The sequence below is a fragment of the Acomys russatus genome, chromosome 3 (genome assembly GCF_903995435.1).
Source record: "Acomys russatus chromosome 3, mAcoRus1.1, whole genome shotgun sequence".
Classification (NCBI taxonomy): domain Eukaryota; kingdom Metazoa; phylum Chordata; class Mammalia; order Rodentia; family Muridae; genus Acomys; species Acomys russatus.
This window is the reverse complement of record NC_067139.1, coordinates 80966484-80994027: the sequence shown is the minus strand read 5'-3', so window position 1 is coordinate 80994027 and position 27544 is coordinate 80966484. Positions and strand designations below refer to the sequence as shown.

At 45.6% G+C, this 27544-nt stretch overlaps 1 protein-coding gene across 2 annotated transcripts in view; it reads left to right on the top strand.

The window, feature by feature from the left end:
* Window positions 1-38: 38 nt before the first annotated feature.
* Ttc5 (tetratricopeptide repeat domain 5) overlaps window positions 39-27544 on the top strand; it is a 27591-nt gene continuing 85 nt past the window's right edge. Inside the window, exons 1-10 of one of the 2 annotated variants that reach the window (XM_051142995.1) lie at window positions 39-121; window positions 7184-7316; window positions 13086-13297; window positions 13669-13819; window positions 15696-15787; window positions 17486-17542; window positions 18394-18540; window positions 18685-18899; window positions 23287-23431; window positions 27480-27544. The exon at window positions 27480-27544 is cut by the window's right edge and continues 85 nt beyond it. In XM_051142995.1, coding sequence (XP_050998952.1) covers window positions 74-121; window positions 7184-7316; window positions 13086-13297; window positions 13669-13819; window positions 15696-15787; window positions 17486-17542; window positions 18394-18540; window positions 18685-18899; window positions 23287-23431; window positions 27480-27544 — 1265 coding nt within the window. In that variant the 5' untranslated portion in view covers window positions 39-73. Of the gene's footprint in view, window positions 122-7183; window positions 7317-13085; window positions 13298-13668; window positions 13820-15627; window positions 15788-17485; window positions 17543-18393; window positions 18541-18684; window positions 18900-23286; window positions 23432-27479 lie in introns of those variants that run through there. The other variant, XM_051142994.1, reaches the window with a different exon arrangement.

Sequence of the window (27544 nt, the reverse complement as noted above, 5' to 3'; positions counted from 1 at the left end):
GTTTCGTCGCGGGAATGGCTGAATCTCTGTGGTCCCGAAGTTGGGGGAGGAGACGCCCCGAGCAGCTGGGACGATGGCTGATGAGGAGGAAGAAGCGAAGCGCGTCTTGCAGAAACTGCAGGTGAGGCTGTGAATTAAAATCTTTGCTCCGTTGCTTTGGAAGGAGGAAGTGCAGTGGTCAGAGCCCGAGCAAGCGGTGGAGGAGGTTTATCCGGTGCTGCGGGACTGCTCCTTGCGGGCCCGGAGAAGTCCGCCCACTCGGGATTCGGCGCTCACGAGCAGGTTGTCCGTGGTATGGCAGGTCGCCCCGACTCTTAACGAGGTTGTTTTGCTCTCCGCAGCAGCCATCTCTTTAGCATCTTTCTGCTTTGAACTGGGCAACACTCGGTAATGGACCGCGGATCAGATATCCCGGTTGTTGGTTGTAGGATTTTTCCACGTTAATCCATTAACCCCACCCACCCCCCAGGTGACTTTTGTAGAAAGGCAGAAAGGACTCTCCTTTAAGTTTGTGTCTTTTGTTTTAACGACCAAGATTTTCCTTCAGAAACTCAGTTGGAGGTCTAGAACCTGGAATTTAAGCTAGAAGTATGTATGTATGTATGTATACTTTTATCAGTTTTGCTTGTTTCTTTTTTGAGACAGGGTCTCGTGTATTTCAGGTCCTCCTGGACCTGGCTTTGTAGGCCAGGCTGGCTTCGAACTCCCGTAGATCCACTTGCCTCTGCCTCTCAAATGATGAGATTAAAGGCGTGAGCCGCCATGCTCAGCTATTTCTAACGCATTTTAAAGCACTAATCAGGTATCTTTGATCACTCAAAGCATGTACTTCGATTAACTTTATTCCTTACTGTGATTGGCAGAAATCAGAATCTAAATTCCACCCTTAGAGAAACTGTGTACATTTGTTTGTACAGAAAAAAAAAATCGCAAAACGTTATACAGAATAGTGTGTGTCCTTGAGGCTATTTGGAGTGGCTATGAATCACTTGCTATTTTCTCATTTTCCTACTGTCATTTAACAACTTATTTGTATTGCTGTTGCCGCCACAGGCAAATGTTCAGTCCAGCAAAGCCAAGTCAACTAAAACACCGAGAAGAAGACCTCTTTTTCAATTTTCAGCCATGCTCATTTTGTGACAAAAAGGAATTGGCTATCACTTTTGCCTTGAACTCTCTTTAAAAAATTTTTGGCAAATTGTGTTTTTTTTTGCTTTGCTTGTTTGTGTGATTTTTCCAAGATGGTTTCTCTGTGTAGCCTTGGCTGTCCTGACTCTCTTTGTAGACCACGCTGGCCTTGAATTCACATCGATCCTCCTGCCTCTGCCTCCGAAGTGCAGGGATTAAAGGCGTGTGCCACCACTGCCTGGCTGGCAAATTGTGTTCTACACACCCTTTTGACTATAGAGTTGAAAGTGCCAACTTTATGTACGTGTGCAAATCAGTGTATGCAGGACCTGTTTTGTTTTGTTTTCTTTTTTTTCTGGGAACAGTATACAGAAGAAGTTTAGAAGCACTACCAAAGAAGGGGCCGGGTTCTTCTTTGCATTCAGGGTAGGGTTTTGAATTACAAGTAACAGACTTGGATTTGTTAATAACCTGGGCCTCCGTGTGTTGATCGCTTCATTTAATGAGAGCCTATTGTGGTCCAGCCCCAATTCTGATGCTTAAGGGTAGCCTGGATCAACACTAAATCCTTTCCCTTATGGAACATGCAGTGGGGACTCCAGACAGGAGTGAGTGACTAGGTCACAGAATCTAAAGTGATAGGCACTTTGAAGGAGGCGAAGAGTGATTAATTGGAGAGGAGAGGGGGAAGACGTTTAGGTCAGTGGTTCTTTTTTTTTCCCCCTTGAGACAGGGTTTCTCTTGTCTTGGCTGCCCTGGACTTACTTGTAGACCAGGCTAGTCTCAGAATCACAGAGACCTGCCACCCGAGTAGGTCAGTGGTTCTCAACCTTCCTGATGCTGTGACCCTTTAATACAGTTCCTCATACTGTGATGATCCCCAGCCATAAAACTACTTTTGTTGCGTCATAACTATAATTTTGCTACTGTTATGAATTCTAATGTAGATAGCTGATATGCAGGATGTCTGATATGTGACCCCTGTGAAAGGGTTGTGTGCTCCCCAGAAAGGTCGAGCCTCACAGGGTAAGAACTCCTGGTTTAGGTTGTGTGCTGGTTAATTTTTTTTTTTTTTTTTTTTTTTTAATCAACTTGACACAAACTGGATCATCTGGGAAAATGGATCCTCTCTTGAGAAAATGTCTCATTTGGCCCATAGGCAAGTCTGTGTGCATTGTTTTCGTGGGCAGTTACCACCTTTGGGCAAGGGGTCCTGCACTGGTTAAGGAAGCAGGCTGCCTGTTATCCTGGAAAGCAAGCCCGTAGGCAGCGCTTGAGTGAGCAGATCCTTGGGGAGGGGCTGCTTCAGTGCTGCCTCCTGAGCCTGCCTCGGTTTACCGATGTGACTTCCCCTGAAGACTGATAAGTTGTTTGCTTTCCTTTTATGCTCAAGGGTTTTTTTTTTTTTGTTTTTGTTTTTTTTTTTTGTTTGTGTGTGTGTGTTTTAATCACAGAAGTGGAAAGCCACCTAGGTTAATCAGGGCAAGTCTTTCTGAGAAGTTGCCGCTTAAGCTTCTGTGCAAATGATCATGAGGAGAGAGTCATTTGTAGCTCTGAGGACAGCATTCGGTTGCGGCAGGTGGGGGGGGGGGGTTGGGGGTGGGGGAGGGGAAGAAGCCTCTTCTAGCTGAGGGTGAACTTTGTAGGTGCAGGCTGGTCCTATGGCTTGAGGGTTATGGGGAGAAGGAGGGTTAAGAAGTGGAGTTTGTGGTGCAGTGGTTGTGGGAGGTCACGTCATACTATCTTGTAGGTTGTGGAAAAGAGTTAGATTTTATTTTCTGCAATGGTGAATTCTTCAAGTTTGTGAGAGGAGAAGCAATTGACCAGTTAAGTTTTTGCAGCCATTCGGGAGGCAGAGGCAGGCAGATCTCTGTGAGTTTGAGGCCAGCCTGGTCTACAAAGGGAGTCCAGGATAGCCAGGCTACACAGAAAACCCTGTTTCAGAAAACAAAACAAAACAAAAAAGAAGATGCTATTGCAGTTGTCCCATCATATAAGGAAGCCGGTCATAGATAGAGACAGGTGGATAAATTTAGAGTGATAGCTGATGTAATTTAATGGAATTGGCTGTATGTTTCTGCTGCTAATTGATTTAAGGAAAGAATAGATATCGAAACAGTTTTTCTAGCATAACAGGAGGACACAGAAGCATTTAACGTTCAGTCGACAAAAAAATACAAGAGAGTCAGAAGATGCCCTGAGCAAACAACAGAACCTCTCAAAATCTTAAAAATATTAAATTCAAGCCTGGCAGTGGTGGAGCATGCCTTTAATTTCAGCACTCGGGAGGCAGAGGTGGGTGGATCTCTGTGAGTTCGAGGCCAGCCTGGTCTGCAAAGTGAGTCCAGGACAGCCAAGGTTATACAGAGAAACCCTGTCTCGAAAAACCAAACCAAACTAAACCAAAGCAACAAACAAAAACCCTAAGTTAAAATTGGTTGTTCTGTGGTGGAAAAGCGAGGCCTTCCTTACAGGTTTGTCATATTTAGAAAGGTCACGTATTTATATGAGCGTATGAAAAAATAATGGTTAAGTTTTTCTAATGGAAGTGCAGTTTTATTTTTGGGAATGTCTTTCCTCTCCCCCTCCACCCTTTTTGGGTGGTATTAGGCATGAGACCCAGAGAGCCTCATGCATGCTATATCTGTGAGGCAACAGGGCTTAAAAGGCCATTGTAGGGCTGGAGAGAGGCTCAGTGGTTAAGAGCACCACCTGCTCTTCCAAAGGTCCTGAGTTCAATTCCCAGCAACCACATGGTGGTTCACAACCATCTGTAATGTGATGTGATGCCCTCTTCTGGCCTGTGGGTGTACATGTAGGCAGAGCACTGTATACATAATGATAAATAAATAAATCTTTAAAAAAAAAGTCCATTGTAAAGTATCTTTTATTATCCTGACACAGTTGTTGTCTGGGTTCTTAGTGTCTCCTTCTGCTGGCCTAGGCCTAGTCCTGGAAGCTTCAAGCCTCTGTACTCTCTAACCGAGGCTTAGAATGTTTTCAGCCTCTGAGACTTATAAGTTCACCCTAACTTGTTCTTTCTGGGCTCTTGGCCAGTTCAGCTCAGCTGTTCTGGCTTGAACTCTTCTCCCAGCTGATTTATTTAATCTGGCTTCTCTCTTGGCCTGGAATTGCTCTCCTTGAAATCAAACTAACTCAGCAATCTGCTCTAATCCTATGGCTTCTTTTCATTTTCTGGCTCATTCCATCATCCCCTGAGTTCCCTCTGCAAACCATCTCTCTATTACTGTCCTGGTAAAACTGCCTCTTTAGTAGCTTCCTTTTCCATATCCCTGACTGTGCTGTAGTGGAGCTCGCCTGTAATCCCAGCACTCTGGAGGCAGAGGGAGGTGGAGCTCTGTGAGTTCGAGACTAGCATGGTCTACAAAGTGAGTCTGGGACAGCCAGGGCAATACAGAGAAACCCTGTCTTGGAAGAGAGGTGGAGGGAATGAGGGAGGGAGAGAGAGGCTTCCAAATGAAAGTCATAACTCAAGGAAGAGCAGAAAGACAGCACTGCAGTTGATGCAGAAAGCAGATCCTCTGCATGGAGACAGCTTAACAAACCAGCTGAAGAGGGACACATAGTTCACTAGACTGGCAGACTGGAAATCCTTGATGCTGAAATGGGCTGTTGCTGACCGGGACTGCAGTTACGGAAGATCATCACATCAACGGCTGAGTGGGTCTTCAGAAGGACATTTGGACTGTTAAGATGGTGGGACTGATAACTGTTTTTGTTTGTTTTGTTTTGGTGTTTTGAGGCAGGGTCTCTCTGTGTAGCCTTAGCTGTCCTGGACTCCCTTTGTAGACCAGACCGGCCTCGAACTCACAGCGATCTGTCTGCATCTGCCTCCTGAGTGCTGGAATTAAAGGTGTGTGCCACCATGCCAGACCTAATAATTGTTTCTATTGTAAAATTGTTTCTGTTGTACGATTTTTAGCTTAAACAGAAAGGGGACCGTGTAGAGGAATGTTTATATAGAACATACATCTAAAGATCTTCTATTGGATGGAATACAAACACACGTTTAATCCAGGAGACAGAGGCAAGCAGATCTGAGTTCAAGGTCAGCCTGGTTTAGAGCAAGAATCAGGTAAAGAAACGCTTAGGTCTAGGCATGGCGGTATATGCCTTTAATCCCAAAGGAAGGTGAAGTTAGTTTATAGAAGGAAACACCCATATTTGAAAGTGATGTTTAATTGAGTGGCAGAAAAGGTGACAAATCAGAGAAGAAAGCATTTAATTGGGGCTGGCTTACAGCTTAGAGGTTTAGTCCATTACTATCATGGAGGGAAACATGGCGGCACACAGGCAGACATGTGCTGGAGAAGAAGGGGACAGTTCTCTATCCAGATCTGTAGACTCTGGGTCTCGCATGGGTGTTCTTGAAACTTCAAAGCCCACACCCAATGGCACACTTCCTTCAACAAGGCCACACCTCCTAATCCTTTCAAATAGTGCTATTCCTGGTGAGCCTATGGGGGACATTATTAATCAAGTCACCATACCCCACCCCACCCTCTTTGGGTTTTTTTTTTTTTGACTGGTTCTCCCTCTGTAGCCCTGGCTGTAAAGGAGTGCACCACCATCACCATCTTCTCCTCCTTCCTTCTTTTGTCTCCTCCTCCGTCTAAAAGATTTATTTATTTATTGTGTATATAGTATTCTGTCTGCATGTACACCTGCAGGCCAGAAGAGGGCACCAGATCTCATTATAGATGGCTCTGAGCTACCATGTGGTTTCAGGGACTCAAACTCAGGACCTCTGGAAGAGCAGCCAGTGCTCTTAACCTCTGAGCCATCTCTCCAGCCCCTCTTCTTTTTTTTAATATATTGGGGTGCATGCCAGGTCACATGTGTAGAGGCCAGAGGACAACTTGCAGGAGTTGGCTGTCTCCCCTCGCAATGTGGGTTCTGGGAACCGAGCTCAGGCTATCAGGCTTGGTGGCAGACACACACCTGTACTCACAGGGCCATCTCCTCTACCCAAAAGTCCAGCTCTAAGCCTAAATTGCAAAGTTTTATTCTTTGGGGGTCAGAGTAAGATAGAATGGTCTTCTTGACTTTGGTTTATTTCAAGCCTCAAGGTGTCTCCTGTTTTTTAAAAAATATATTTTATTAATTTATTCATATTACATCTCAGTGGTTATCCCATCCCTTGTATCCTCCCATTCCTCCCTCCCTCCCATTTTCCCCTTACTCTCCTCCCCTATGACAGTGACTGAGGGGGACCTCCTCCCCCTTTATATGCTCATAGGGTATCAAGTCTCTTCTTGGTAGCCTGCTATCCTTCCTCTGAGTGCCACCAGGTCTCCCCCTCCAGAGGACATGGTCAAATATGGGGCACCAGAGTTCGTGTGAAAGTCATATCCCACTCTCCACTCAACTGTGGAGAATGTCCTGTCCATTGGCTAGATCTGGGTAGGGGTTCGAAGTTTACTGCACGTATTGTCCTTGGCTGGTGCCATAGTTTGAGCAGAACCCCTGGGCCCAGATCTGCCTGTCATAATGTTCTTCTTGTAGGTTTCTAGGACACTCTGGATCCTTCTATTTCCCCATTCTCCCATGCTTCTCTCACCTAGAGTCCCAGTAGGATGTCCTCCCCTCTGTCTCACTTTCCTGATAAGTGAAGACATTCATGGGACATGCCCCTTGGGCTAGGGTCCAGATATAAGTGAGTGTATACCATTTGACTCTTTCTGCTTCTGGGTTAACTCAGTCATTACGATTATTTCTAGTTAAATCTGTTTGTCCACAGATTTCGGGATCTCTTCTGTTTTGTTAGCAGTGCTTGGTCATAGGGGAGCCCTGAGTGAGCAGGAGAGATTGGCTGTGTGTGGTGCTGAGGGAACATGAGATCCTGTGACCCTGGCTCTTCCTCCTGCTCTGCAGCTTCTGATAGGACTGGGAACCTTTTTGTTAGGCTGTGCCTCACATGAGATAAGGAGGACAGGAATTGCTAGGCGTAGGGCTGCCCAGTTAATGTAAATTCAAATTCTCCTTGCCAGGTCCTCTCTCCATTTAATGATTTTTTTTTTTTCTTTCTTTCTAGGAGCTGGTGGATCAGCTCTACTCATTTCGAGACAGCTATTTTGAGACACATAGTGTGGAAGACGCAGGGCGGAAGCAACAGGATGTGCGTGAGCAGATGGAGAAGACCCTGCAGCAGATGGAGGAAGTACTGGGTATGAGCACCAAGGCCACTCAACCCCCTGCCCTCCAGTGAGGCGTGGAGTGCTGTGCTCTTTCTCCCGGGACTGTGTGGTATCTGTCTTGTGTGTGCATGCCATCGGTTAGAGTAGAGTGCTGTTATGCTACTGTGTGAGATAGCACTTTTTTGATGTGTCCCGGCCTGTGGGACAAATTGAACCAGGGCTCACCTGGAAGAGGGAGTGGGGATTGAAAGTAGGGTACAGAGATGTGAGAACTATTGAGTCAAGTCTGGAAATTTCTGAACAAGACTCTCTTTAGTAAACTAGTAAGACTATATATAGAGCAAGGTCAGTAGGATCTAGTCTAATCCCACTCTCCCTAGCCCCCAGGCAAGAATACAATGGCCTGTAAGAAGTTCCTTGATCCTCTGGGTGGTTCCCAGTAGGAATCTCTCTGCTTCTTTCAAAGGTAAATAGTACAAGGATAGCCTAGAACACAAGACCTCCTCGGGCAAAGGTCAGCGACTTGAAGGTCACAGCATGTAGGCTAAGCACAGGATTTCTAACATGGCAGAATTTGGCATGGCTCCCCACACTCTTTCACTCCAAAAGTTTGATTATAGCAAATGGTATAAACTAATATACTTTTTGCAGCCGGATGGTGATGGTGCACACCTTTAATCCCAGCACAGGGAGGCAGAGGCAGGTGGTTCTCTGTTTGATCTACAGAGTGAGTTCCAGGACAGCCAATGTGACCCTGTCTCAAAAAGGAAAAGAAACAACAAAAAAACAAAAACATACTTTTTGCAACAGTCTTAAAACTCTTAACTGATTTTTTTCTGTCTTTTTATTTTATTTATTTTTTTGAAATAGGGTCTCATTGTGTTGCCCTGGTTGTCCTAGAATTTGAATATAGATCAGGCTGGCCATGAAATCACTTTAAAATGTACCGCCTCTGTTGGGATTCCAGCATGTTCCGCCACACCTGGATGTTCAAGTGTTCTTGAAGATGCTAATTGCCAAGTGTCTGGTCTCACCCTGCGCCCTGATGCGTAGCCCACTGTCCCTTAGCTGAGCTCAGCTCTACAGTCTTGTTTGCTGAGGATGTTTAATTGCTGCTTCCTTTCTCTAGGAAATTCTCTAGCTCTGTTTAAATTGCTCTTCTGATCTTCATTTAGCTTTGGTAGGTCATGCGTATCAAGAAGTTCACCCATTTCTTTTAGGGTTTCCAGTTTGATGGATTGTAGATTTTTAAAGTATGTCCTTATGATTCTGGATTTCCTTGGTGTCTGTTATGATATCCCCCTTTCATCCATAATTTTATTAATTTGGATCTTCATTTTCTATCTTTTAGTTAATTTGTGTAATGGTTTATCAATCTTTCTTTCTTTCTTTTTTTTTTTTTTTTTTTTTTTGAGACAGGGTTTCTCTGTGTTAGTCTTGGTTGTCCTGGACTCACTTTGTAGACCAGGCTGGCCTTGAACTCACACTGATCTGCTTGTCTCTGCCTCCCGAGTGCTGGGATTAAAGGCATGTGCCACCACCACCCAGCTTCAATCTTACTTTCAAAGAACCAACATTTCATAGTTTTTGGTTGTTTGTTTGTTTCTAGTTTGTTTATTTCAGCCCTGAGTTTGATTATTTACTGCTTCGACTCATTTTGGGTGTTATTTATTCTTTTGGTTCAAGAGAATTCAAGTGTGCTGTTGGGTTTTCTTTTCTTTTTTTGTTTTTTGAGACAGGGTTTCTTTGTGTGCATAGTCCTGGTTGTCCTGGACTCACTTTGTAGACCAGGCTGGCCCCGAACTCATAAAGATCAGTCTGCCTTTGCCTCCTGAATGCTGGAATTAAAGACTGTTAAATTTCTAATATGAGATTTTTCCACTTTTTAAAAAACATAGGTGTTTAGTACCGTCCACTTGCCTTAGAACCGCCTTTATTGTGTCCTGTAAATTTGAGTGTGTTGTGTTTTAATTTTTACTCAATTCTAAAAGGTTGTTAATTAATCTTCTTAATTTCTCTCGACCCATGTTTCATTCAGCGGTGAGGGGCTCAGTGTCAGCGAGTTTGCAGGCTTTGCATTGTTTTTATTGTTGTGCCAGTCCATCGTTAATCTGTGGTGTCGGCTAGGATGCAGGGTGTTAGTTCAGGGTTCTTAGGTAAAGTGAGACTTGCTTTGGGTCTGAGTATGTGGTCAATTTTGGAGAACGTTCCATGAGGTGCTGAGAAGAAAGTATATGCTTTTGTGTTTGGGTGGCCTGTTCTGTAATTATCTGCTAGGTTCACTTGACTTGTGACATTATATGATTCCAGCATTTCTTGGCTTAGGTTTTGTCTGGCTGTCCTGTCAGTTGGCAAGAGAAGGGTATTCGGTTTACCCACTCTCACTGTGTGTGTGTCACTATGTAATCTTAGCTGTAGTAGTGTTTCTGTCATGAATTTAGTGCATGCATGTTTAGAGCTGCAGCGTCCTTTGAGTGCGCAGCGTCTTTTCCTCTCCTGATTGGTATGGTTTGAAGTCTGTTTCTTGTCAGATATTAAGAAGGTTATTACATCTGCCTGCTTTTTGGATCTATTTGCTTGGAATGTATTTTTCCATCCTTTTATCCTGAGTTGATGTCTACCTTTGATGGTGAAGTGTGTTTTGGGGATGCAGGAGAAAGATGGAACCTGTTTTCTAATCTGTCTTTTTATTGGGCGATTGACGCCATTGATATTGAGAGTCATGAACGAGCAGTGGTTTTTTGTTTTTGTTTTTTGATTCCTGTTATTTTGTTGTGTGTATCCTGTTATGGTGTGGGTTTTCCCCCTTTTTTGATTACTTATTCCTTGTGTATTCTTGGGTATAGTAAAAACCCTCTACAGACTGATGTTTTTCTTTTAATGCTTTCAGTAGAACTGGATTGGTAGACAGGTACTACTTATGTTTGCTTTATTTTTTTTATTTTTTCTATTTTCTTTTTTTTTTTTTTTATTAATTTATTCTTGTTACATCTCAATGTTTATCCCATCCCTTGTATCCTCCCATTCCTCCCCCCCCCCCATTTTCCCATTATTCCCCTCCCCTATGACTGTTCCTGAGGGGGATTTCGTCCCTCTATATATTCTCATATATCAAGTCTCTTCTTGGCTACTTGCTGTCCTTCCTCTGAGTGCCACCAGGTCTCCCCCTCCAGGGACATGGTCAAATGTGAGGCACCAGAGTATGTGAGAAAGTCGTATCACACTCTCCACTCAACTGTGGAGAATATTCTGACCATTGGCTAGATCTGGGAAGGGTTTAAAGTTTACCTCCTGTATTGTCCTTGGCTGGTGCCTTAGTTTGAGCGGGACCCCTGGGCCCAAATCTGTCTATCATATTGTTCTATTTGTAGATTTCTAGGTCTCTCTGGATCTTTTTATTTTGCTGTTCTCCCATGCGTCTCTCATTTAGAGTCCCAGTAGGATGCCTTCCCTCTGTCCCAGTTTCCTGGTAAGTGAAGGCTTTCGTGGGACATGCCCCTTGGGCTAGTATGCAGATATAAGTGAGTATATACCATTTGATTCTTTCTGCTTCTGGGTTAACTCACTCATTATGATCATTTCTAGCTCAATCCATTTATCCACAAATTTCGGGAATTCCTTGTTTTTAATAGCTGAGTAGTATTCCATAGTGTATATGTACCACAGTTTCTTTATCCACTCTTCTACTGAGGGACACTTAGGCTGTTTCCATGTTCTGGCTATTATGAATAAGGCTGCTATGAACATGGTTGAGCAAATTTTCTTGTTGTGTGCTGGAGCATCTTCTGGGTATATTCCAAGGAGTGGGATAGCTGGGTCTTGAGGAAGCCCTATTCCCATTTTTCTGAGATAGCACCAGATAGATTTCCAAAGTGGCTGTACTAGTTTGCATTCCCACCAGCAATGAAGGAGTGTTCCTCTCTCCCCACATCCTCGCCAGCATGTGGTGTCGCTTGAATTTTTGATCTTAGCCATTCTGATGGGTGTAAGATGGAATCTCAGAGTTGTTTTGATTTGCATTTCCCTGATGACTAAGGAGGTTGAGCATTTCTTTAAGTGTTTCTCAGCCATTTGATACTCCTCTGTTGAGAATTCTCTGTTTAGTTCCAAGCCCCATTTCTCAATTGGGTTATTCGGTTTGGTGGTATTTAATTTCTTGAGTTCTTTATATATTTTGGATATTAGACCTTTGTCAGATGTAGGGTTGGTGAAGATTTTTTCCCAGTCTGTAGGCTGTCGCTTTGTTCTCTTGACAGTGTCTCCTGCCTTACAGAAGCTTCTCAGCCTCATGAGGTCCCATTTATTAATGGTTGACATTAAGGCCTGGGCCGTTGGTATTCTGTTCAGGAAGTTGTCTCCTGTGCCAATATGTTCCAGGCTCTTTCCCACTTTTTCTTCTAAGTGAGTTATGTTTGCTTTATTATGGAATGCTTTTCTTTCTGTCTATTGTGATTGATAGTTTTGTTGGGTATAGTAGTCTGGACTGGCATCTCTGCTCTTTTAGGGTTTGTAGAACATCCGTCTAGGTCCGTCTGGCTGTTAGAGACTCCACTGCAAAGTTGGGTTTTATTTTACTGGACCTGCCTTTTTATTTATTTTTTATTTTTATTTTTGGTTTTTCGAGGCAGTTTCTCTCTGTGTAGCCTTGGCTATCCTGTACTTGCATTGTAAACCAGGCTGGCCTCAAACTCACAGAGATCCGCCTGCCTCTGCCTCCCAGAGTGCTGTGATTGTGTGCACCACTGCTCCCGGTTCCCTTGTGGCTTTTGTTGTTGTTGCTGTTGTTTTTCCGAGACAGGGTTTCTCTGTGTAACAGCTCTGGCTGTCCTGGACTCTCTTTGTAGACAGGCTGGCCTTGAAGTCACAGAGATCCGCCTGTCTCTTCCTCTCAAGTGCTTGGTCCCTTGTGGCTTTTGATATCCTTTTTAAAATTCTGTATATTTAGTGCTTTGATTATTATGTGATGTGGGGAATTTATTTTCTGGTCCAGTTTATTTGGTTTTGTCTGTACTTGTATCTTGATAAGCAATGCCTTTAGGTTGGAGGAATTTTTTTGTATGATTTTGTTGAAAACATTTTCTGTGCCTTTGATCTGGGTTTCTTCTCCTTCCTTTCTTCCTATGATTTATAGATTTGGTCTTTTCATAGTGTCCCAGATTTCCTGGATATTTTGTGCCTGTTTTGTTTTGTTTGTTTGTTTGTTTTGTTTTGTTTTAATTTAATTTTCTTTGACAGAACTAACCATTTCTTCTACTTGGCCTTAATGCTTGAGATTCCATGCCTTGTGTTCTGTTGGTGAAACTTACCTCTAAAGTTTTTGTTTGACTTCCTAATTTTTATTTCCAGTTTTATTTCAGTGTGAAGGTTTTTTGGTTTTTGATTCTGTTTTTTGTGGTTCTGTTTCTTTGTTAAATTCTACTTTCATGTTGTGAATTTTTTCATTATTTCATTTCACTGTTTGCATTTTGACAGGCTTCATTAAGAGATTTATCCATCATATCCTCTCTAAGGTCCTTGAACATATTCATAAGCAGGTTGCTACAGGGCTGAGACTGAGACAGGGGAGGTAGTAATGGAGGACAGCGACAGTCTCCTCCTGAGTCCCAGCCAGGGCTGGCCCCTGGGGTGTCAGGATAAGGCATGGTTCTAGGTATTGGCATAAAGGAAAGGCCAAGAGGGTGCACAGCACTGAGCGAAGCTGGGCTTGCGCTAAGCGTAGGTGGAGCCTCCAGTCGCTCTATTATCGAGGGGAGCAATTCCCTGCTCTCTCACGCTGTGATCTCTGCTCCTTCTTTCTAGGTCCTGTCCAGGGTGAGGCCCAGGCTCTGCTGCTGAAGGGGAAGGCGCTGAATGTGACCCATGACTACAGCCCCGAGGCCGAGGTGCTTCTCTCAAAGGCCGTGAAGCTGGAGCCTGAGTTGGTGGAAGCCTGGAACCAGCTGGGTGAGGTGTACTGGAAGAAAGGCGACATTGCGGCTGCGCACACCTGCTTCTCAGGAGCCCTCACGCACGTGAGCTGTCCCCCCCCCCCCCCCCCCCGGCCCAATGTAGCTGGGAAGTAATGGATTCCTTTGGCTCTTTGAACGTCCCTAGGACAAGAATACCAGATCAGAACTGAGTCTGAATGAGGGAAAACAGAGTCAGGAGGGAGGAGGGAGGAGAGCAGCACTGGTCAGGGAATGGGGCTGGGAAGGAAAGAGGGCGGGATTAGGTGTGGCCTAGGTGAGTGGACGCAGCAGTCAGAGGTATCCGTGGGCTTCGAAGGTGCCATTGGTGGGTAGAAGTAGGACCAAAATTGGAGTTAGAAGAAACCTGACTTCAGCGTGAGTCCGAAGGGGAAGTGGAGTCACGCAAGCTGCGTGTGCATCTTTTCTGTTTGCAGTGCAAGAACAAAGTCTCCCTGCAGAACTTGTCAATGGTGCTTCGCCAGCTGCAGTCGGACTCTGGAGAGGAACGCTCTCGTCATGTCATGGACAGCGTCCGGCAGGCTAAGGTGGCTGTGCAGATGGATGTTCTTGACGGCCGCTCCTGGTGTGAGTGTTATGAAAAGATGTCCAGGCCTGTACAATCGTGGTTCTCAGCCATGGCTACATAATGGAATCTTCTGGAATCCAGCCATGGTGTCTGACTCTGGGGCCATGCATAAAACAAGCCCTAAACTTGTTTTAAAAGTGTGCGTGTGTGTATGTTGTGTATGTGTGTTGTGTGGGTGTGTGAATGTCCGTGCACACGTGGAGACCACCACTAAGTGTAGTTACTGGGTTTGCTGGATGCTTGATTTATTATTTGGGTTCTGGGACACAGACTCTGGTCCTTATGACTCTGCAGCAGGCACTCTGAACCACTGAGGTGTCTCTTTAGCCCCCCTAAACTTATTTTGATGAACTGTTACTCTGGGAACCCTTGATCTAAGAGAGGAGACTTATGTTTCCCTGTGAGCAATGCAGGTGTCCTGGTTTGCCTTGTGTTGTTGTGATAAACATTATGACCAAAGCAGCTGGGGGAGGAAAGGGTTTAGTCAGGGCAGGGCCTGGAGACAGGACCTGAAGGCAGGGCCTGGAGACAGGACCTGAAGGCAGGGCCTGGAGACAGGACCTGAAGGCAGGGCCTGGAGACAGGACCTGAAGGCAGGACCTGAAGGAAGGAACTGAAGGGAGGGACCTGGAGACAGCAGTCGGAACACATGTCATGGAGAAGTGCTGCTCTCTGGTGCGCTTGCCATCCTCACGGTTAGCCTGTTTTCTTAGAAAGCTCAGGACTACCTGTCCAGGTGTGGCACTGCCCACAGTAGGTTGGGCCCTCCCACATCAACCATTAACCAAGCAGATGCTACACAGAACTGCCTCGAGGTGTCTTATCAATTGATTTTCCCTCTTCGCAGAAGACTCCAGTTTGTGTCAAGTTTACATACCCCAAAACAAAACAAAACAAACAAAACTAAATCAATATAAAGAAGCCCCTAAACTAAGTCTAGCGCACAGGGCCTTTGTCAAGTCTGTTCATCTTTCTTCTTGGGAGTCCATGCTTATTTATCTCAGCAGAATTTTAACTAATCAGTACAGTGTAATACCTGGTTTCAGTAAAGAGGTGGGGCCTTTCAGAAATAGACTTTTGAGTGCCAGCACTCAGGAGGTAGGCAGGTGGATCTTTGTTAGCCTGAGGCCAGCCAGGGCTACATTGGTGAGAGCCTGTCTGGGGGGAAAGGGCTGGAGAGTTGGCTCAGAGATTGAGAACACTGGTTGTTCACCCAAAGGATCCAGGGTCAATTCCCCACACTGCAATTCACAACTATCTATAACTGCAGTTCCACAGGGTCTGATGCCCTCTTCTGACCTGCACAGGCATTGCATAGTGTAATGTATTGGCAGACATGTAGGCAAAATACTCATAAGCATAAAATTAAAAGAAATATTTCTTATTTTTATTTTTTTTAAAAGAACCTTCTGGAAACACAGGACCTGTATAATACTGCCACCCCCTCCCATAGCAGGGCTTACAGAACCCCACCCCTCCCTAAGGGACATGTAGGCAGTTAATGGTTGTTGAGGGGAGACATATTCTTCAGTCTTGTGACCGCTAGTGAGGGCCTCATGCCCCTGTAAATAACCACATCCATATATTGTCTCCTGAGCAACCCACTGGGTTAAAATAAACCTAGAGATGCAAGCAGAAGAGGCGTTAATCCGGCTGAGGGGCTCAGTGTACATGGAAGGGGGACAAGAGAGGGGTGATGGAGGACGTAAATATAGTCAAAGTGCATTTTATGCATGTATGGAAATGTCACAGTGAAACTCACTATTATGTACAATAATATGTGCTAATAAAAACTTTGAACATACAGACCTCCGAGAGCTGCTGGTCGTATCTTGGACTGGGCTCTGAGATGGCCCACTGCTGTTGCTCTTGCAGATATCCTGGGGAATGCATATCTTTCTCTGTATTTCAATACTGGCCAGAACCCTAAGATCTCCCAGCAAGCCCTCAGTGCCTATGCGCAAGCAGTAAGTACTCGGGTGACGCAGGGCGGATGTGGCGGCAGCAACAGAACCAGGAGCGGCTGTGCCAGCTCTGTGTGCTCCTCTAGCAAGCAGTGCCGCCAGAGGTTGCTAGCCTCTCATGTCTGCAGAGGTGACTTATTTTATTTTGTAAGCTATTAGGGATGGCGCCTTGGTGACAGATAATTCTTACTGTCTCAGTGTCTTATAGGCATGCATAATGAAATCATGGAGCCAAATTTAACCTGCTCATCTTTCTTTAGTAGGGCCCCCAAAAAATCTTAGTAAAATAACACTTATATAATTTTAAAGAAAATGAAAGTTCTGAAAATTCAGTAGTGTTTCTTCGTGAAATGGCTCTGGGCCTCCCACAGTTATGCCAAGAAAATATACTTGTGCAATTTTAAAGAAAATGAAAGATCTGAAAATTAAGTAGTACTAAATTAAGTAGTTACCCTAAATTGTGTATTTATTTATTTTATAAACAGGGTCTCACTATGAAGCCCGGGGTAAATTGCGTGACGTGGCTCTGGGTTTCCCACAGCGAGGCCTAATCTGCACTGTGCCAGGAGTTTGCACACTGGAGCTCACACCTCACCCCATGTTCTAAGCCATGTTTATACTGTGACACTTGCTCGGGGCTCTGATTGCCTGTTGGAAGGCTCACAGTGACTCTGAGGGATTTTTTATGTAGCCTTCACATCTGTCTCTATTCTTTGCTTTCAGATTTCTTTGACATAGTAGCTTGCTTTTAAACTTACTGTTGCTCACTGCACCTGCTGACAGAGTAAGGAGACTGCGATTGTGTGTTCAGAGGCCGCCCTGAGGGGAGAGGGAGTGTATTTTACCTCCAGTTGTGTGTTTGTTTATTTTGTAAGCAGAGTTTCACTATGAAGCCCAGACTGGCCTCAAACGTGAGATCTTCCCAGCTCTGCCTCCTAAGAGCTGGTATTGCAGACTGCCTGCCTCTTATTCCAGTTTTTAAATTTTATGAATGTTTATATTTTAAAGACTACACCTTCAAAATTCTGTACCTGTCTTCTGCCCCATAGTTGTTTTTTAACTCCTAATTTCCTCTTCTGCATTCAAAACCATCTCTGAAACAGCTGTTGAAGCAACCAGAAGTCCTGTTGCTTATGCCTGCACAGTGCCCAAGCCATGGATGTAATTAAAAGGCACTGGCACTGTAATGTTTCCCCAGCACGTCACTCCGCAGTTCTCATAGCTCCTGTCCATCTGCTATAGAGTCGCTGTGTGACGTATTGTGAAGAGCTTGATACAGAAGCATGGCTTTGCCTACATGTGGAGCCACAGTTAAGGCAGAGGGCTGCATCGGGCCATCGTTTCTGCTTTAGGCTTTCCTTGTTGTTCGTTTGTCGTGACATGATGATGATGATGATGATGATGATGATGATGATGATAATAATTCTATCAGAATGCTTCCATGCTTTTATCTATTTTGTAATACTGTGTGGGTTAATGACAGCTATATTTTAAAGTTGCACACATGTACTCAGCTTTCTGTCTCAGAGGTTTCAGAGGCAGAGTGATGTACACTAGTCACTGAGCTGCATTGCCATAGACAGCATTTGGAGAAGGAAGAGGCTCAGGTTATTCTAGGGAGATGAAATCTGGGGCATGTGGAGCTTGGGCAATGTGAAAATTGAGTCAGGATCTTCCGATGATCTTTTTCCCCCATTATAGGAGAAGGTTGACAGGAAAGCATCTAGCAACCCTGACCTTCATCTCAACAGAGCGACGGTAAGGCCCATGGATGGTGGTCATCTGATGATGAAATTCAAAAGGCCATAGAGGGGTGGGAGAGATGGCTTAGAGGCTAAAAGCACTTGCTGCTCTGTCAGAAGACCTGGCTTTGGTTCCTGTGTGGCTATAACTTCAGTTCTAGGGGGCCTGATGCCCTTTTCTGACCTCTCAGAGCACTGCATACACGTGGCGCACATAAATACACACAGGCAAAACACTTATAAAATAAACATGTCTTAAAAAAAAAAAGACACCTGGGCCTTAGCTTTTGAGGGTAACTGAGTTGTGTAGGGACAAAGTTGGATACAGATCAATAGAGGAAAGCCCGATTGCTCTTAGGAGGAGCAATTTGACCTCAGCCTAGAGAGATCATATGAGGGAAGGGCGAGACGGAAGTGTGGAGGACATAGGGAGTGGCAGCATGGCCTACAAAACTTCCGAAGTTTTAGCTATAAACAGAATAATGTGTAGCTTAACTGCTTCAGAGTTTAGCTGCTGCTGCTTTTTTTTTTTTTTTTTTTTTTTTGGGGGGGTGGTTTCGAGACAGGGTTTCTCTGTGTAGCCTTGGCTGTCCTGGACTCGCTTTGTAGACCAGGTTGGCCTCGAACTCACAGCGATCCGCCTGCCTCTGCCTCCCGAGTGCTGAGATTAAAGGTGTGCGCCACCACCACCTGGCTTGAGTTTAGCCTCTTGAAGTTGTCTTCACCTTAGCCTGGAAGGAGGTTGCTCAGTGTAGGATAGGAAGATGGCTGAGGGGAAATACAGTTTCCTCTAGGTTTGTAGTCCACTGTAGCATTTCCTCTGGGTAGTTTGTGTCTGTACTTACACTTTGGGTGACTTTTCTACAGTTACATAAATATGAAGAAAGCTACGGGGAGGCCCTGCAGGGTTTCTCTCAGGCTGCTGCACTGGACCCTGCGTGGCCAGAGCCCCGGCACCGAGAACAACTACTCCTGGACTTCCTCAGTAGGCTAACCAGCCTCCTGCAGAGCAAGGTAAAGCTGCCCAAGGCCTGCAGCTGCCAGTCAGATACAAAAAGCATAGCGTCAGGTGATGGGGGCAGGTGGGTAGCTTGAGAGAAAGACTAGACTCATCAGTACACCAGCTTCTAGCTCATTTATTTTTACCTTCTTTTACAGGGGAAGACAAAACCCAAAAAGCTTCAGAGTATGCTGGGAAGCCTGCGCCCAGCCCATCTGGGCCCTTGTGGTGATGGGCGCTATCAGTCGGCCTCTGGGCAGAAAGTGACCCTGGAGCACAAGCCACTGAGTACGCTGCAGCCTGGTGTGAACAGTGGTACTGTGGTCCTGGGCAAGGTGGTGTTCAGCCTAACCACAGAGGAGAAAGTCCCCTTGTAAGTCTCACGTTTCCCTTCCCTCTGAACAAATCCCTTTCACCTCCTGGCCAGTAAAGACATGTTGTAAATGACGCTTACTGCCTTGTGGGATCTACTCTGTGTATAAGCCTTATCTAGGAGATCCCTAACAATCTCTTTAATTAATTTGTCTTACAGCGGTACAGTTCTGTTTGACTTTTTATTTTATGTATGCATGTGATGGCGCATGTGTGCTACAGCCTTCATCTGCAGGTCCCAGAACAGCTTGTGGGAGTTCTCCTCTTCCAGCGTGGGTCCCAGCGTCCAACTTAGGTTGCCAGGCAGGTTGGCAGCAGGTGTCTTTACCCTGTGGGCCGTTTTTCTGGCCTTTAATATGATAGAGACATTTATAGGTTCTGTCACTGTCTATTGTTTTCCTGAGTTTGATGCCTTGTGAATTCCTAAATTCATATCTGAAATTAGCAGGTGATCTTTAAAAAACGATGTGCATGAGTGTTTCTCTGTATGCCTGTATGTGTGCCGTGTGTAAAATTGAGAAGAACGCTTCAGATTCCCTGGCACTGGAGTGATGGATGGCCGTGAGCCACCATAGGGATGCTGGGAACTGAACCTGGCTCCTCTGCAAGATCAACAGGTGCTCTTAACTGACGACTCATCTCTCTAGCCCCCTTGACAGGTCATTTTTAAAGTAAGACAGAGAAACTTTAAAGTTCTTCATCTTCTTTGAGCGTTCAGGATCATAGAGTTGAAGAGAGACAAATTTAGATTCTGTTTCTAGAAAGTCCTGGAAGGTGAGCTTCGGGTTCGAGAGCACAGGCCTGGTTGGGATCTTGCCTGGGCATCTTTCTTTCTCTCTTTCTCTCTCTAATATACAGACAACTTGCTTTTTTGACTTACTGTTACTTAGCTTGTTCTGTGTGGCAGAATAAAAACAGGTCTGTGCTCTCCTACCTGTAGTTCCAGAACTCTCTTTTGAGCAGAGGAACTGTATTTAGCCACTTGTTGACTTGGGTTTGGTGTGTGTGTTGGAGGAGTGAGGAGGAAAACCTAAGGACCATGTGGCGCATGCTCACTGTCCTGCAAAGGAGGGGCTAGGCTGTTCCCTTGGAAAAACCTGTGGACATTGATACCGTTACAAGTGTGAGTGTGCGCATGCCGTGGAGCCCGTGTGGGGAGTTGGCTCTCCCTTCCAGTGTGTGTCCTGGGGTTGAACTCAGCTTGTCACCCTTCTGGCAGGGGCTGTACCCACTAAACCATCTCCCAGCCCAGGAAATGTTTAAATCTTGGAACCTCACGATCCAGGGAGGACTTTCCCTGCTTGGTCCTTCGCACACTTCTTGGTCCCTGGGTGATTTCCTCCTTTTCTGCTACAGTGGTTTGTTTTCTGAGCTAACCTCCGCCTCGCTGTGACCCATTCCCGCCTTTGCCTCCCCGGTGCTTGGCCTGTAATCTGTGTGCGGTGGCCACCACTGTCTCCACACTTCTGCTCCACGGCTCTATAGCATCCTCACCTCTCTTTTTCCTTTTGGAGACAGGGTCTCACTGTGCAGCTGTGGCTCTGGAGCTCACTTTGTAGACCAGGCTGGCCTTGAACTCACAGAGATCCTCCTGCCTCTGCCTCCCGAGTGCTGGATGTGCAGCACGATGCTGGGCCTCTTTTCTTTCTTCAATTAAAAACAATTTCTTAGCTGTTAATGTGCATGCACACGTGGTCATGCATACACACGTGCCATGGCACGCATGTGGAGGTCAGAGGACAACTTTTTGGAATTGGTGCTTGTGTGACAGATTTTTTTCCTTGTGACACACAACATGCATGTCTACTTAACACCAGAAAGGGAGCCCAGGACAGACCAATTTGGTGAACTGGTGATTTTTTTAAAATTGCAATTACAAACAGGGCTTACTTATAAGGAACAGAGATGGCACAAAAGCAGCAGCGTCACAGAAAGCCCACTCCAACATGGACGATGATTCCCGAAAACCGGAAAGGGCAGCCCTGGCACCCTACAAAGCTGCATGCGTTCTGAACATCTCTGCGGCAGTTTGGTTGGTCCACCCCTTAGCAACACTTTGGTCCCTTTTACACGATTGGCAGTGGCCTTGAAGAACCATCCACAGCTTTGCCCATGTGGCGTTTTGAGGCTGTGAGCCTCTGCTCCGTCCTGGAGGACATGCTGCGGTTGGCAGGGAATGCTGCAGTTGGAGGGTCGTGCTGCGCAGCAGTTCTCCACTGTGTGTACCCTGAGTTTGATCCCAGGCAGCGAGCACCTTTACCTGCAGAGCCATCTTGCCAGCCTTCCGCCCTGTTTGTTTTTAAAAAACATTTAAAAATTTTTATTTTGTGGGGGCTAGCGAGATGGCTCAGAGGTTAAGAGCAGTGCCTGCTCTTCCAAAGGTCCTGACTTCAATTCCCAGCAACCACATGGTGGCTCACAACCATCTGTAATGAGATCTAGTGTCCTCTTCTGGTGAATATGCAGGCAAAACACTCTGTATGTATGATAAATAAATAAAATCTTTAAAAAATTTTTTTATTTTGTGTGTATGAATATTTTGCCTGCATGTATGTGGGTACACCATGTGTGTGCTTGGTACTCTAGGGTCAGAAGAGGACATGTGGTCTGGAGCTAGAGTTACTGATGGTTGTGAGCCACCCTGTGGATGCTGGGAACTGAGTCTGGGTCTTCTGCGAGAGCAACAAGTGCTCTTAGTGCTGCGCCATCTCTCGCCCTTCCCTTCCGTTCCCTCCCCTCTCCCTCACCTCTTCCCCCTTTCCCCCCCCCTCTACCTTTCCCTCTCCTTTCTCCTCCCTCTTCTCTCCTTCCCTTCTTTTCTCTTTTCTTTTGAGACAGAGTCTTACTATACCCATGGCTGACAGGGATCCTCCTATCTCTGGCTCCTGAGTGCCAGGAATCAAAGGTGCAAGCCACCATCCCTGGTATTTTTGAGGCAGGCTCTCTTCCTGAATCTGGAGCTCATGTGCAGAGCAAGACCAGCAGGGCAGCAAGGCCCTGTGATGCTCCTTGCTCCCATTCCCTGGTGCTGGCATCACAGCCTTTTTACATGAATGGTAAGGATCTGAACTCTGGTCCTCATGCTTGATGACAAGCTCTGTGTCAGCTGAGCTACCTTCCCTGTCCAGCCTTGCTTTGCATATGTCTCTCTGTGCGCCTGTCTGTCTGTCTGTCTGTCTCTCTGTATAGTGCTTGATGTCAGAAGTCTTCCTCAGTTGCTCTCCATCTTATTCACTGAGACAGCATTTCTTACTTGCACACTGATCTGGCTGTTGGAGCTAACGGAGCCGGTCAGCTTGTTCTGGGTTCCTTTGCTTCTGCCTTCCTGAGCTGGAATTACAGGTGGGCAGTGTAGACCTCAGTTCCTGTGAATTCTGAGGCTCTGAATTCTGGTCCTCATCTTGGTGCAGCCGGTGCTTGACCCACCGGTCCGTCTCCCAAACACCACCCTCCTTTTTCAGACAGTCTAGCTGGCCTTCATGCAGGACCCTCCTGCATCCCACCCGCAAATACTGAGGTCACATGGGTCCCCACGCTAGGTTTAGCTTTCCTGGGTTTTTTGTTTGTTTGGTTTGGTTTTTGAGACAGGGTTTCTCTGCATTCCTGGCTGGCTTCAAACTCACAGAGATCCGCCTGCCTCTGCCCTCCTGAGTGCTGAGATTAAAGGTGTGCGCCACCGTGCCTGGCAGCCTTACTGTTTTAAGTAGCTAGTTTTCCCTGTTTTAACTTTCGCTTTTTGGAATAGGGTTTTTGCAGCATAATCCAGGTTGATTGTAAATTCCGTGTATTTCAAGCTGGCCTTGACCTTGGAGTCTTCTTACTTCACCTTGCTGTGTGCTGGAATTGTCAGTATGTCCCAACGGTCAAACACCCTCCCACAGAGCCACTCCCCAACCCAAGTGGTGGCGTTTTCATCTGACTCCTGCTAGGTTACAGGTCATTTATAGCTGGGTTAGTATCTTACTGTAGCAATGCTTGATCTGTGATACTTAATCAAAGTTCGTGGAATCAACCTAAATTGATAGTGGTCGTAGAGAGTGTGGCTAAGGGTGTGTTCGTTAAGTTGATAGGCCAGGACTAACTGTCCAGCTGCAGTATTTTGGGCTGGCTTCTCAGTAATATTTAATGAATGACCTCAAGTATGTACATGTCCTAAGTTCTTGGTAGCCTCATGCATGTTCCTGAGGTATAAAGTGGGGACTTGAACCGTCGATTATATATAGCAGATAGTGGATAATGGTCCTTATAGACTTCTCAGTAAGTGAGTAAGAATGCGTTTGTATTTTGCTATATTTTAAAATCACTGTTTCTGTTTTTTCCTGCCCACAAACATTTACTTTTTTCTTTTTTCTCTTTCCCTCTCTCTTTAACCCACTTTAACCTGGAAGCACATTCGGCTTGGTAGATTCAGATGGTCCTTGCTATGCAGTGATGGTGTATAATGTGGTGCAGAGCTGGGGCGTGCTCATTGGTGACTCTGTGGCCATCCCCGAGCCCAGCCTGAGGCGTCACCAGATCCAGCACAAGGGAAAGGTGAGTGATGGGGAGGAGTCTTCGTGACTCCGCAAACCCCTGTTTAAAACACAGAAGTGAAAGTGTGTATGACCTGGGTGTGCTTTTGTGCGTATGTACTGTGTATACGTTTGTGTGATCTGGGTGTGCTTTTGTGTGTATGTACTTATAGAAATATTGCTATATTGAGATAGCACCACCAAGAGCAACTGAGGAAAGGGTTTATTCCCTCTTCTACTTCTGCATCATAGCCCTTCAGCAAAGGAAGTCAGGGCAGGAACTAGAGTTAGAAACTTAGAGGCGCCGGGTAGTGGTGGCACACACCTTTAATCCCAGCAATCGGGAGGCAGAGGCAGGTAGATCTCTGTGAGTTCGAGGCCAGCCTCATCTACAAAGCGAGTCCAGGACAGCTGAGGCTAACACAGAGAGACCCTGTCTCAAAAACCAACCAACCAACCAAACAAACAAACAAAAAGAAACCAAGAGGCTGGTACTGATGCAGAGACTGTGGAGGAGCACTGTTAACTGGCTTGTTCCTCATAGCTTGCTGAGCCAGCTTTCTTTCTTTCTTTCTTTTTTTTTTTTTTTCAGCTTTCTTATACCACCCAGCTTATAGGGGTGCCAGGGGTGCCAAGGTCCACACTGCATAGGGCTCTCCCCTATCAATTATTAGCCAAGAAAATGCCCTACAGGCTTGCCCACAGTCTGATGGGAGCATTTTCTCAATCAAGATTCCATCTTTCCAAATGACTTTGACTCCTGTCAAGATGACTTAAAACCTTCCAGCATAGTACTATACACACATGTGTAATGTGGGTGCTTCTGTGTGTATATATTATATGTGTCTGATATGTGTTGGTGTGTATGTATTACACACACATGTGATAAGTATGTGCTTTCGTGTACATTATATAAAAATGAGTAATGTGTGTGTGCCTTTATATATGCATTATGTATCTGTGCTTTTGTGTGTTATGTATGATATACACATGTATGATGGATGTTTATGTATTATATATGCAGGTGTGACGTGTATGTGTGTGTGTGTATTCTGTCCACATGTATAATATATATGCTTTAATGTGTACGCATTATATGATGTGTGTGGCATGCGTACTTTTGTTTGTATGTGTTATTTACACATGTGTGACCTATGTGTGCTTTTCTATAGATGTCTATAGATGTATGCTTTTGTGTGTTATTTACATGTGTGTTCATGTTTATTGTGTACATACATGTATGCTTTTGTGTGTAGTGTATATTACACACATTATGCTCACACAGATGCATCTATATTTTGTTGTAAAGGAAAACTACTGGTGAGCAAAAAGAAATTAAAGAATGGGCAGAAACACCTAGATGTCCTAGTGATAACGAGGACACATCCCAGTGCACCAGCCTTGCCTGCTTGCTTTGTTTTCGTTTTTTGAGACAGTCTCTTTACACATTCCTGGCTGTCCTAGAATTCCTCACGTGGACCAAGGTGGGCTTGAGTTCACAGATGCCTACCTTCCTCTGCCCTGAAGTGCTGGGCATACAGGTGTGTGCCACCATGCCTGTCCTCCAGGTGTGTGCCACCATGCCTGTCCTCCAGGTGTGTGCCACCATGCCTGTCCTCCAGGTGTGTGCCACCATGCCTGTCCTCCAGGTGTGTGCCACCATCCCTGTCCTCCAGGTGTGTGCCACCATGCCTGTCCTCCAGGTGTGTGCCACCATGCCTGTCCTCCAGGTGTGTGCCACCATGCCTGTCCTCCAGGTGTGTGCCACCATGCCTGGCTGGTCTTTTATGTGTTAGTGAGAAGCGTTTTCCTAGTAACAGAACAGACAGCAGTTCATCTTCCGAGTTCATAAGTATCTGAGCTGTAAACAAGGTGAGGAGGAGCCTCACCCGGGAAGTGCTTGACCGGCAGCCACAGCTAAACAGAAAGATACTGGATGTATATCTGTGAACATCGCTAATATTTTTACATATTTGATTGCATTCTTTGGTTCTGAGTCACAGTTACATTTACTGAACACTTGTGAGACTGCTAGATGCTGCTAAGAGTTTACAGCCTGGATCTCCTGAGAGAGGTTGGTCCGGAGAGATAGCTTAGTACGGTGGACACAGGTGTGACTCCCAGCACCCGCGTGATACCTCACAGATCCAACCCCTTCTTCTGACCTCCGTGGGCACTGGCACACATGCACATACATGTAGGCAAAACACTTACATGCACAAGAATAAAATTAGTCGACTTATAAAACCAAAACATTATGAGAGGACGTACTTAGCTATGCTCTTACCGTGTAGAGTGGGGCAGCAGCCTCTGGCGCACTGAGCAGATATAGCCTGCAAGCTAAGGATTATTCCTATATCTAAAACTTTAAAAAAAAGTGTGCGTGTGTGCGCGTATACGTGAGTGTGTGTGTATGCGAGTGTGCACAAAGATGTGCATGCCATGGTGTGTGTAGAGGTCACAGGGTGGCTGTGTGTGTGTGCGTGTGTGTACGCGAGTGTGCACGTGGATGTGTATGCCGTGGTGTGTGTGGAGGTCATAGGGTGGCTTTGTGTGTGTGTGTGTGTATACATGTGAGTGTGCACGCGGATGTGTATGCGTGGTGTGTGTGGAGGTCATAGGGTGGCTTTGTGTACATGTGAGTGCACACACGGATGTATGCGTGGTGTGTGTGGAGGTCATAAGGTGGCTTTGTGTGTGTGTGTGTGTGTGTGTGTGTGTGTTTGTGTATGTGAGTGCACATGCAGATGTGCATGCCGTGGTGTGTGTAGAGGTCACAGGGTGGCTTCTGGAGTTGGCTCTTTCTTCAAACATGTGCTTCTGGGGATCGAACTTGGGCCGTCAGGCTGCCACAGCCAGTGCTTCAAATGTTGAGCCATCTTGCCAGCCTTTTAATTTATATATATTTTATACATATATTACTATGTTCTCACGTGCATGAGTGTTATGCCTCCATGTATGTATGTGCACCATGTATGTGTCTGGTGCCCTTGGAGGCCCGAATAGGTCCTGGAACTCGAGTTATAGGCAATTGTGAGCTGCCGGATGTTAGTGCTGGAAACCAAACTTGGTTCCTCTGGAAGGACAGCGCAGGCTCTTAACTGCTGAGCCATCTCTCTAGCCCATATAACTTACTTTCTTTGCTTTTCTCCTTCCTTTCTTCTTTCTTCCTTTCTTTCCAGATTATTTATTAAGTATACAGTGCTCTATCCGCATGTACACCTGTACTACAGAAGAGGGCACCAGATCTCATTATAGATGGTTGTGAGGGACCATGTGGTGCTGGGAATTGAACTCAGGACCTTTGGAAGAGCAGTCAGTGCTCTTAACCTCTGAGCCATCTCTCCAGCTCCCCCTGCCCCGAATAATTTTCTTAATACTGAAACAAAGCTCTTGAAAAATTACTTGCTAAGCCGGGCATGGTGGCGCACGCCTTTAATCCCAGCACTCGGGAGGCAGAGGCAGGCGGATCGCTGTGAGTTCGAGGCCAGCCTGGTCTACAAAGTGAGTCCATGATGGCCAAGGCTACACAGAGAAACCCTGTCTTGAAAAACCAAAAAAAAAAAAAAAAAAAAAGAAAGAAAAATTATTTGCTGATTTTACTTGAAAGATATGTTTTCTTCATACATTTTATCAGGTTGAGTGTTTTATTATGTTTATTGATTATGTTTTATCTCATTAACATATAAAGGAGAAATCTTGATTTGTGTCTGGTAGGTTAATTTGGGGCTTTACGAATAGACTAGTAAGTTCCTGTGGTTCTGGCCGGCTGGCTGCTCTCTGTAGAAACTGTGGAGGAGGGCAGATTCTCTGAGAAGCTAGTGGCACCCTGTTCTCAGGCAGGACGAGGACCGTGCTTTCTTGAGTGAGGGCGCTCTCATATTCTTGTAATTGTGTTGTTGGTGCCCTCGCTGTCTCAGCAGCTGTCTCCTTTGTTCAGTTTTATGCAGTGTAAGCTGGAGGTAAGGGGTGAACACGCAGGGAGGGTAGGCAGAAAAAGTTCCTTTGCGGGAATTTTTGGCTTTTTCTGACCTAGATGTGTAATGAATTGGTCTGTCTGTCTTTTCTAGGAGTATTCCTTCTGCAGCGTCCGTGTGGAAACGCCTCTCCTGCTGGTGGTGAATGGAAAGTCACA